This window comes from Aphanomyces invadans (assembly GCF_000520115.1).
Source record: "Aphanomyces invadans strain NJM9701 unplaced genomic scaffold supercont1.2, whole genome shotgun sequence".
Classification (NCBI taxonomy): domain Eukaryota; phylum Oomycota; class Saprolegniomycetes; order Saprolegniales; family Verrucalvaceae; genus Aphanomyces; species Aphanomyces invadans.
In genome coordinates this window covers 2,362,066-2,372,999 of record NW_008580147.1, presented here as the reverse complement: position 1 = coordinate 2,372,999, position 10,934 = coordinate 2,362,066, and the positions used below count along the sequence as shown (strand labels likewise).

General features: G+C 54.2%; 4 protein-coding genes across 8 annotated transcripts; 1 reads left to right on the top strand and 3 right to left on the bottom strand.

The window, feature by feature from the left end:
• Positions 1–374: 374 nt before the first annotated feature.
• Positions 375–3,372, bottom strand: H310_01566 (hypothetical protein). 5 transcript variants are annotated; one of them, XM_008864703.1, is made up of 16 exons: positions 3,257–3,372; positions 2,991–3,215; positions 2,692–2,951; positions 2,536–2,640; positions 2,411–2,486; positions 2,237–2,363; positions 2,032–2,190; positions 1,805–1,970; positions 1,474–1,745; positions 1,279–1,423; positions 1,144–1,210; positions 1,025–1,090; positions 867–964; positions 710–815; positions 552–666; positions 375–507 (listed from the first exon to the last, which is right to left on the bottom strand). In XM_008864703.1, the coding sequence occupies exons 1-16, from the start codon at positions 3,334–3,336 to the stop codon at positions 454–456; spliced, it is 2,121 nt and encodes a 706-aa protein (XP_008862925.1). In that variant the 5' UTR covers positions 3,337–3,372; the 3' UTR covers positions 375–453. The 5 variants fall into 5 exon arrangements, with proteins under 5 accessions (XP_008862925.1, XP_008862924.1, XP_008862922.1 ...); XM_008864702.1 differs by having other exon boundaries at positions 2,692–3,215; XM_008864700.1 differs by having other exon boundaries at positions 753–815; positions 2,692–3,215.
• Positions 3,373–3,680: 308 nt separating this feature from the next.
• H310_01565 (hypothetical protein) lies at positions 3,681–5,076 on the top strand. Its single transcript, XM_008864698.1, has one exon. The coding sequence runs from the start codon at positions 3,728–3,730 to the stop codon at positions 4,580–4,582; it is 855 nt and encodes a 284-aa protein (XP_008862920.1). The 5' UTR covers positions 3,681–3,727; the 3' UTR covers positions 4,583–5,076.
• Positions 3,681–6,505, bottom strand: H310_01564 (hypothetical protein). The gene has a single exon (XM_008864697.1). The coding sequence runs from the start codon at positions 6,492–6,494 to the stop codon at positions 5,079–5,081; it is 1,416 nt and encodes a 471-aa protein (XP_008862919.1). The 5' UTR covers positions 6,495–6,505; the 3' UTR covers positions 3,681–5,078.
• Positions 6,506–7,060: 555 nt separating this feature from the next.
• H310_01563 (hypothetical protein) lies at positions 7,061–10,928 on the bottom strand. Its single transcript, XM_008864696.1, has 8 exons — positions 10,303–10,928; positions 10,120–10,249; positions 10,012–10,073; positions 9,434–9,957; positions 9,175–9,376; positions 7,534–9,129; positions 7,332–7,481; positions 7,061–7,258 (listed from the first exon to the last, which is right to left on the bottom strand). Exons 1-8 carry the CDS (start codon positions 10,913–10,915, stop codon positions 7,143–7,145), a joined length of 3,393 nt encoding a protein of 1,130 aa, XP_008862918.1. The 5' UTR covers positions 10,916–10,928; the 3' UTR covers positions 7,061–7,142.
• Between the last annotated feature and the right edge of the window lie 6 nt (positions 10,929–10,934).

Here is a 10,934-nt window from a genome sequence, read left to right as displayed (position 1 = left end):
TCGCAGCGAACGGACGATGCCACACGTGTTGATGCCAGGGGCTAAAAATGCCACGGGCTAAAGATGCCAGGTGGCGGGGGAGAGGACGGGCATATACATGACGCAGGAACGCTCGAGTAGAAGGTGCCGTGCACGTTCTCCACACCACCTGCCCTCCCCCCGCACGACCTCAAGACATCGGCATGTACCAATTCGCCATGTCCAGCAACACCAAAACGTACCACAGGAACGCTCGAGTTGAAGATGCCGTGCACGTAATTCAGATTGGTGGAAATGCGTTGACTTGATGGCACTGTAATGCATTGTGATGGAATGTTGTAGTATGTGATCGTGTGGTCGTTGTGTGAGTTCAGAAAGGCTGAAATGAAAAATGCCACAAACGTTAGGATGACGGAAGCATTGAAGCCGTCGCGATGATGACTTAAAGTGCACTAGAATCTGTATGTGTGGAGGTCATGCATCGTCGTCGACGACATCGCCTCCCATCGGCATTAAGGCTTGGCAAACCTATAGGTTGATAAATGCATTGTCGAAGTCTCGAGCAGGCGTACTCGCATCATGCTGGGAACGTGGAGCGCATGAAAAGGCAGCGACATCAAATCGAGTGCCGTCATGACTCGTTCCAATGCGTCTGCGCTTAAATGGGGCATCTTCGGGTACCTTTGACTGCACAGCGCATCAGGTGAATGAGGGGCAAACAAAATCCAACCTGAAATGCGTGAGTAAGATATGCTTGGCGTTGGCGCGGATACCAACGTCTATCGCTTCTTCAGTCGTTGAGTGGTCTTTCTTCTTTGCTTCACCCATCATGCCATCTACAAGCACCTTGAGTCGCAACGGAGCGTACCAAATTGTAACCAGTGCACCTTCGAACGTTGCCTCGTGGATAAGCACGTCAGCGTCCTTTGCGTGTTCGACGAGGAGTTGGCTGGGGCGGCAATCCCCTGAAAACGCAACCTTGTACCTGAACAGAAACGACTCCACCACATGAAAGAGAATGGCTTGGAATGGCGGGTGGACGAACCCATTCAAGCATGTGAACACTACAGCAAACGACTGGAAGCAGTGCTTGACCGGGATACAATCAAACCTAGTCAACAGCGTCATGTTAGATGGTGAACAAAAACCGTGCACTGGGCACACTGGACGATATCGTAATGCGTAGCCAAGATGCCCCGGATGGTTGCCATGTGAATGCCAAATGGATCGACTACACACACAACGACGTGACAAGGTTTGAGCTCCAAACGCATGAGACATCAGGCAAGCGGGTCGTACGGTCCTTGGGCGAGTGCTGGTTTCGGATGTCGAATGCCGTGTTGTTTTCAAAAATGTACTTGCCAACAATCGAAGCGTCGATTTTGCTGTAATCCTCCAGCCAGTAGAACACAGCAGTCGGGCCAATGATGGCCAGAGGAGGCAGCTACATCGGACAAAATGAAGACAATAGCAGCGTTCCCATCCAACCCGTACCGCCAGACTTCTCTCCGACAGGAGCCGGACGAGACCCAAGTGGTGGTCCGCATGGTTGTGCGAAATCCAAACCACGTGCAAATTCTCCAACAAGTGCGTCAACTTGGCCTTGTCCCCACCCACAGAACGAAAGAGCTGCCCAAAGCAACCCTCCCCCGAGTCCAATAAAAGGAAACTCGACCCGATTGCAATCAAGTTGGACGTAACGTTGCGGTACTTGGACGGTATCGCCGATCCCGTGCCCAGAAAAGTCACATGCCCTTGTCCAAGTTCTACATCACCAACGACTCCAAGTTCAGGTTGTGAAAAGGTTGCCGTCAACGAGAGCAACCAGAGTTGGGAGAAGGAACAGCCCTTCCGTTCAAATCAATCTTTGCCTCCGCCAACATTTGTTGCGCGTCGAGTTGGATCGCATGCAAGTTCAACGGCTGCATCACGCCGGATCGATCGATGCCTTGCTTGGCTGCAGGGGTAAGCGTGTACTTCAGCAGAGGTTGCTAACGAGTTGAGCAAAAATACATGAGCTGGTCGTCGCAGCTCGTATCAGAGAGTGCATACGCCAACGATGGCCTCGCCGAAGTCGAGGGAAATGCTCTCCATGGGGGCAACTTCGTGATGCGGTGCTGCGTAGTTGGACGGAAATAAGTCATGCAGTTGGGTCTGTAAGGTAGCGCTGGCACGAAAGACCGTCCACTGAGGGCACTCCTTGTGGTTGACCTGGTTTGAGCGACGTCACATGCAGTGTTCAACTGTCAAAACGTACCAAAATGTGCTGGGTTTGCGCCCCAAATGATTGTACCCACTGAATGTATTGTGGGTGTTTGAGGACTTGCGCATTGCCCAAGTGCACCAGCAATGACATTTTCACCACGGCACCGGGTTGCTGGTACCTAGTGCCAACGACTGAGCTAGCCGATGAACCGAACGAGACGTGTACGATGCAAATTGCTGTTTTTGCGTGAGAGAAGCAATCGTGCCAATGGTTGGGCATGCCACAATTGCAAATGCTACGCCTGGGTTGAGTTAGCATGGCATTGCCAGGACCCTGTGGGCAGGGTTTACCTGGACTGGACGTCGAAACACAGTCGATGGATTTGACAGTGACAGAGGCTCCGTTGACATCGATTACCACGTCCTCCCCGCGATGCAGCTTGCCGCACAGCGGGCCTGTGATTGTGGATTTATCTTTGCGGTTGAAAAATGGACAGACGCACCAACCTTTTGGTACCCCCAACGCAAGGGCCTTTTGGATGAGGAACTTTCCACGCTGAGTCGGCGTCTCAACGATGTAGCTGACACTGATTGGTGCGGCAGTGGACGTCTTGGCACGTTTGTGGGTCGGGCTGCCACTGGTCGTTGCAGGCGCTGCCTCATCAACAGCGTCGTCGACAACCACAGGCTGCAAGGCCATGGATTCGTTCTGGACAACTTTGGGAGATGCAGTGGTCAGATCCTGGACCTCCATAGCAAATGCAGGCCTAACACGGACCATGAACATGGTCCAAATTACTTGGTACCTGTGCAAGAAGTGGCGAGTCGCGCGAAAAAACGCCTTTGTTCCAGTAGGTCCAAACACGTTCAGGCCTTTCTTGCCCGTGTCAGACACAGTCAAGATCAGTCCAGGCAATCCACCCACAGTGGACGACGCGATCTCAGTCAAGCATACGTGGTGGAGCTTAGCTAGCCGGACGCGATGTTCCATGCACAACCTCTGGAGCCCCTCGCCAGCATTAAAGAGATACCTGAGTTACGTGAGTGTCAGTCCATCCATGTCTATTGGTACCTTTGATTCTCGTCGGTCACAATGATTGCCGGTGACATTTCTGTCGACGCTACGCTCAGCACTTGGATGTCAACCGGCATGATCGTGGTGGTGCAGCTGCTCAAGATCAAGTTCAAAAGGAGCGCCAGCCAACAATATTAGAAGCTACAGGTTTGTCCTCCACAGGTTGACCTTGCACATTAAATATCCCACCGTGGCATGCGTCTTCAATAGTTTGTCAATGATTTTCGCTTAAATAGTGCTAGTGATGTGCCTGGAATCATTTGACGAAACGAAAATTGTACACCCGAGGCATGTATAGACGATGTGAAGGGAATTCGGCCCAATTTCGTCGGCTCCACCAAGTATTTCCCAAGTTGAGATACTTGAAGTTTGTATGTGATGGTGCCGTTAGAATGTTGGTCTAGCCACTTCCCTTCTCGACCCGACATTCCACACGAGTCAGTTGCCAAGTTGCTCGATCAAGTCGTCATGGCTGCTTCCCCGTACTTTGCCAAGCATGTGGCGATGGCGCTCATGTGCGTCGCATTCGTAGTGGCCCAAACGGCCAGCACTACCATCCCACCCTCCAAAGTCGATGAAGTCTTGAACAAGACTGGTGATCAACTCATCGACGAGTTGGCTGGTGGCGACTCTGCGACCGCCCGCTGGTTGAAAAACATCATTGCCGCGGTCGCCATATTGGCCACTTTGGCCGTGACATTTGCTGGCTACAAGCTGATCTATCCCGTGCTCTTCATCGCGTCGTTCTTCTTGGGCGCCGTCTTCTCGTACGATGTCTTGCTTCAAGCATTTGCCAATGAAAGCCCTGCCTTGGTGGGTTTCTTCATTGGTGGGCTCATTGCAGCCATCTTGGTAGTGTATTTTTACGACGTTGGCATCTTTGCTGTCGGTGCCGTTGCCGGCGGTGCCGCTGCCTTCTTGCTCGTCACGTCGGTGTTTGCCAGCGTTGGTGGTGCCAACCACGTGTACTATCACTACGGTTTTTTGGTTGTTGGGTCACTCTTGGGCGGTTTGGCAGCCATTTATTTGGAAAAGCCTGCGCTTGTGATTGCTACGGCATTTGGCGGTGCGACCATCTTTGTCGGTGCTTTGGGCCACTTCATCGGCGGCTACCCTACGGTCCAGCAGTTAACTGATGTCAGGGCGACATCGTCGTTCATTGGGGCCGTGCCTTCGTCGTGGTGGGGTTACTTGGCTGGCACGGTGGCCTTGTTCCTCCTCGGCGCGTATGTTCAATTCAACCACACGGCCCGCAACGTGGACCACATCCGCGGCGACACTGTCGAAACCAAACCTCTCCGCAGCGCCTACCAGACTATCTAATAGTTGGTTGGTCGAATTTGTGTTAACATGGAGCTCTTCCACTGCTCTCCATTCCAGTTTGCCCACTGCCGAATTCATGCAACCCATGGCAACGGGAATCCTTGCGACGACTCGTTCGACCAGATCGTCGAGCACCACACGGCTTTTCTTCAAGTTCGCCATTGGACTTTGGTATTCGCACGGTAAAACATGAACTCTGTGAGGGTTCTGAACTGCGCATTAACGAACCCAATCTGCACACATGACGAACTGTGGCGCAGCGCAATGAGCTGTCAAACCATTCGCGCCTAGCACAAGTCCACCTCCGTTTCGATGGTCCATGTGCTACCCAAGTGAGGCGTGCTTCGGTGAAGTTGTAGGCGGAACAATCGCTTCGACAAGAGGGGCGGGCGCCTGTAACTTTTCAGCGATTTCATGCTGGCAATTTTTGTGTCGCGCTACTCGAATTAAAGTTTGGCATTCCAACGTTCATTACAAAACGCGACGTCGTGCGCAGTTAACCCATGTGCACCGACACGGGGATGCCTTGGCGACCCATTTCCTTGAGGTGGTCTAAGTGCGCGCCAAAGGCGGCGGCAAAGGTCGGCAAGATGGGGTAGCGCACGTTGTACTCCTTGCACACTTGCATGATGATGGGCGCAATGGAAGGGTAATGGTACTGGGACACAGACGGGAACAAGTGGTGCACAACTTGGTAGTTGAGGGCCCCGGCCATGAATGTGGTCAACCAAGACCCGTGCGAGTAGTCGAGTGACGACTTGACTTGGGACACAGCCCACTCGTCATCCAAGACAGATTTGACATCGGTGCCGTTGGGGTAGGTGCATTCTGTGGAGACATGGCTCACTTGAAAGTTAAAGGCCAAGTGCCAGCCTGTGAAGAGTTCGGCGAGCAAAAAGAGCGGAACAAACGTCGCCAGCGGCACTTGGAACACTACCAACGGAATGTACACACGGTAGAAGACCCAGAACGACTTGGACAAGATGAGTTGCACCCATTGAATGGTACTCGGGGGATTGACGCGGATGGGACCGTTCGTGAGGCTGCCAAACGTGTCGGTGAAGTCTTGGATTCGAAACTTCAACCCCAACAGACCATACAACGGCGGCAAGTACAAGTGCTGGAATCGGTAAATGGAGTGCATCATCTGACGCGACACAATGCGGCGGACATCGCTGTCAAAGTTGACGGGAAGATCGGGATCCGCACCTGCCACGTTGGTGTAGATGTGGTGGCCAACCACGTGTTGGTTCAGCCACGACACCATACTGGCACCGGCGAACCAGTCCATAAACAAACGACCAGCAAACTCACGGATAAACGGTTGCTTGGTAAACGCAGCATGCGACGAGTCATGCATGACGTGGAGGAGCGGAAGCGCCTGGCAGATGCCGAAAATCGCCGCAGACACGACTCGAACGGCAAGTACGGGTGAGAAGTGCATCCCGTAGTACGACGCAGCGGCCACGGCCATCACGACAGTCATACGCCAGAAACCAGCAAAACCAGCTTGGGGGTTGATGTTGTTTTTCTCGAAGTACTCACCCACACGCTTGCGGCACTCGCGGTAGAATCCCGAGTCCGGCTTGTACACGGGGAATTCGGCAGGTCCAACCAACGTCCCAATTTCGTACTTGGCGAGCACTTTTTCAGCCTTGTCGCTGAAAGGATGGTACGAGTCGAACGTGTCCGTCGCTTCACGGCCCGAGTGCAAAATCACCATCTCCGCTCCTCCCGGATGCTTGTCAACCCACGACGTGACGTCGTATACCTTATTGCGCACGATCATCCAAGCACTTCCAGCATGGTTGTGCTTGGCGACTTCTTGCCACGTGAACGACTTCTTTGCTTCCTTGACGTCGGTCGCGCCTGCGCCAGCAGTACGTTGGCGGAGTTCGCTTTGCGGAGCCATTCGAATGTTGAAATCCAAACTGACGGATTTCAGGCCATCAACGAATCCGGATAACGCGACGCGTCATCCGCTGACCGTGACGTCAAGCACTTTGATTGGCTCGTAACCGATATCTTTGAATTACTGGTCTTTGATTGGGCAATACATCATATGCGTGTTTTTGGGGCGACCTGAAGTTGCCGGCGATTAGCGGTCGATGAGCAGGCGCGACCTGCGTGGCGGAGTAGAAAAAGCGCATGGAGACAGGAGCAGTGGCAATGGGTGCTACATCAGACTGAAATTGTGGGAGTAAGCTTGGCCACCAAAACACTCACACTTCGCGTTTTGTTCAACGAGCCCCAAAGATTCGACCGACACAGCGAGAACGAAAAGATTTGATGACAAAGTCAACGAAATGGTAAGTTCGAGCATCTGCACCATGAATACACCCCAGCAACCACATCACATGCATTGCAGGGTGTCTTGGTTCACACTGGATGTCACGAGAGTGCGATGGGCGTGAAAAGTCACGTTGTCTTAATGGTTGGCGAGGTTCGGCTCACTCTTTCCACAGACATGCTACGAGTACGTTATCATCTCGTGGGTCATGTTAGTCGCGTTACAAAAACAGAGGACGATTTGCCGTATGTTGCGGCATCTACACAATGCCTAAAAGGTTGGGGGATTGAAGCTCGACAATGTCGATTGGAGTGCTTGCACAGTGGGCGATCGGCTGTCGGGTGCATGGTGCGACCCACTCGCCAGGACTGGAGACGTCACCGTCGCTACGGAGAGTGTGTCAACCAATATTCAGGTTGGGGAAACGAACGACGAATTCAGTCGACAGATAGATGATACCCGTGTCGGGGGTTGGCTTGTCTGGTGCGGGCAGCGCCGTTGACCGTCCGATGCTGTTGACATCCAAGCGTTTGCATGTGCAGTCGCAGTCAGACACAGGACACACTTCATGCGTGGCAAACCAATCCGCCATGTGATGGGCGTGTCCCCCTAAAATAGTTTTCGTCAAACCTGCATCTGGGTTGGCACTCGGTGTGCACACCATGTCGGCAAGTTTGGCACCACGTAAACCACTCGACGAACGGAATGCTCGACAAGTCCGCGAGATTATCTGCGGTCGCTGGCGACGTCGTCGTAGCATCGTGTTCAAGAGATTTCTTGTCTTGGCCTTTGCGCATCGCGAGCTCCAAGTACGGGTTGAGTGTGCCAAATGGGAGCAAGCACAGAGCGCATTGGGGCAGCGGCCGCTTGCAGCTCGAGCAGTTGTTGAGCTTCTGTTTTGCTTTGAGTAGCCAGTCGCCAGCTCCAACCCGCACCAAGCTGGACAGCGTCAACGGCGACCCACAAAAATTACATCGCACGTAAAGATGGGGAGGTGGCGGTGGCGCTGCACGAGTCTCGTTGGGTGCGGTGGGCGTCGCCATTGCGTGTCCAAGGCTAAGAGCAACGTCGCGAAATCCCTTGAGCTGGTCTTCCAGTTGGGTTCGCCCAACGTCAAAGAGTGCGCGCTGGTGAAACAGCTGCCACTGGTTGAGCAAATCGCGGTACATGCCAATCCATTTCGCATACACCGCGGCAGTGTCCTCTGGCATGGCCGACACGCGGGCGACAAGCAGCGCTACGGTCTGGATGTCGCCTGTTCGATCCAAGTACTCTTGCAAAATCGTCGGTTCAAGCCCAACAAGCAAGAGCCCTTGCAAGTTGCCTTGGCGCGTGCACGTCTCGACGCAAATGTCGATGAAACGTGTGAGGGCGTCCAGAGGCAGGTACCGACAGGCAAACGCGGTTCGATCCGACAAAAGAAGGGTTTCGTCGTGCAAAATGGACGTGAAGAGAGGCGGGTCTTCGGGAGACGACTGCACAGTGGATGGTCGACGATAGGCGAGCGAGGCATTCGAGAGGCTGGTTCGGGAAGACCGTGTTCCCATGGACGATGCTTGAGTGGCTGTGCTGAGTTCCTTTGCAGCGACAAGAAACGAGCACAGCGCGTGCAAGTATCGCGGCGTGCCGGGATTTTGGATTTCAGGCCGTCGCAGCAACTGATGGCACATGGAGCTCCACAGAGGGTTATGAGCGGTGGTGCCGATGGAGTACCCAGCTACGGCCATCGCCACCAGTTGGCGAACGTCGCGAGTCGGGGACGGGGTCGGGCACTCGGCACCACGCTGGAGGACTGCCACGGCTGCTTGGATATCTCCATGAAACACCGCGAGTGCCGCCGCACGGTCAAAATCGAAAGCGGCTTCACATTGAGTGATTAGAGTGTGCAACGTTGGCATGGCGGCGTGATGTGGATGGGGTATAGGGGCAGCATTCAAGTTGCCCGCATTCGATTCCCCGTCGTCATACAATTGGTTCAGACCAAATTTGATTGAGGCGGGTCGCGGAATGCTGTTGAAATGCAGCATCGACGTGCTGCCATCAGGGTCCCACTGACATGCAAGAAGAGCCGTGCGACGCCCCGTGCTATCGTAAACGAGGCATCCTAGCACCGGGTCCCGTAGCGATGTCTCATAAGGCACTGTCGTCGACGGGACCTGGGTGAGGCCAAGCAAGTGCTGAACGCCAGAGGTTACGAGGGCTTGAGGATTGACGGGCCACTCTCGTAGTGGCGCGCGTTGCTGAATCCCCATGCTACCTATTTCTACGATGATTCTGTCACTACGAATTGAGACAGTCGTACCTCTACATTCATGAGTGGGAACGTCGGTTTGGGCCACCGAGAGACGGCGCAGCGACTCGACTTGGTCAACCCACTGCCATACAAACCGCATGTCCCTCGTGGTCGGGTCGTCCTGCGTGAATAGCTGCAGCGACGTGAGGACATTCATCGAGTACCCCGCGCGGACCCTGCGCATCATGGTCATGGCAATGTCGTCGGGATTCTGTCGACAACCAAATGGACGAATGAGCGTCAGCACCAACGAGGACGGCAGCGTTACCTCGACCGGGTCGGCGTACAACAGCGTTCCACATGCAAATCCAAGCACGTGTTGCGACGACAGCGCGAGCGGCATCGTGTCATGGATCGACAACGTCTCGACCTTGCCTCCCACAATCGCCAGGAGCATTTGGTTCGAATCCCCCATCGTTTGTGCTTGATCTTCGTTCGACGTGTTGGACGCCTGCCACGAAAATGCAAACACGGGTTCCTGCGTCGACCGGCGCTTGAATGGTTTACTGATGACGGATGTGGCCGACGACATGAGCTGGATTTGGTGCTCAATGTCCCACAGGGAAATCGCCCGGTCGTCGAGCGCTGTCGATGCCAAAATTCCTGCTTGGGTCGGGGACCAAGCAATTTGTGACACGACCTTTGACACAGGAATCGTTACGACTGGCTCGTTGTCATGCCGAGCGCCTTGGATCGATCGAATATCCCACACTTTGATGGGCTCCTTTGGGTCGTCACTGTATGTGGCAAGAAGGTGCGGCCGGTGCACGTCAAATACGACGCCGAACACACCTGATCCATGGTGAGGTCACGTATTGCAAGCACGCATTAACGCGATCTTCGCACCTTTTGTGTGGGCACTAAACTCCATGAATCGAGTCTTGGCGCGCACGTCGTAGATACGAAGCCTAGACGTCGTCGCTTGTGGACGGACAATGGCAACACATAACGTACCATCGAAAACCAGTGCCTGTCGCCAAGCACGACGGTTCAGATGGAAGCCAGTCCAAGGCGACAACCGCTTCGGAGTTGGCAAGTTCGTTGGTTAGAGTTGGTCGCTGTTGCGGCGACGAAAAGCCGTGGCCTACGTCGTGACAAGCGCGATCACGGTGGTCCCGAGAAGAAGCAGTCCGGTACCGCGGTACGAGCTGGACTTTGACGAGTCTAGCGCATCGAAGGGAGTGGAAGCTACCGAAGAAATCGACGCTTGGGTGGTCAGGTCCCACACGAATGCGCAACAGTCGGCGCGGACTTTTTCAAATCCGGCGGCGATAAGTTGGGGATTCTGTTGGTTCCACGCCACAGTGTTGCATCCGATAGTTCCATGCATCGACGGTCGTGGCGCCTTCCCAGAAATGTTGCTCAAACTGCTTGATGTTCGAGGAGGTAGCAATTCCACGACAGGTTGTGTGAAATCTGACAGGACGACCTTGCCAGTCCCAACTCCTGCAGCAATCAATTGCTTTGGAAGTGGACACCATTGCATGCTTCGTACTTGGGTCACCTCAGCGTCCGTCTGGAGCGAACGAAAGTAGTTCTTGCTTCGGCGCTGGGTTGTTCTGCGCGGAGACGACGGCCCCAGTGACGGCCGAACTCCCAAGCCAGGTGTTGATGGAATCGACGACGGCACATCACGATCAGACTGGCATTCGAACAGGGTAAGCGCATCAGACCCCACAGCGAATATACCGCTGTCATTGGGACACCATTCCACGACCACCTTCGGCGTCGGCAGTTTGCTACTCAGCATCGCAATCTCCTCGACAAGA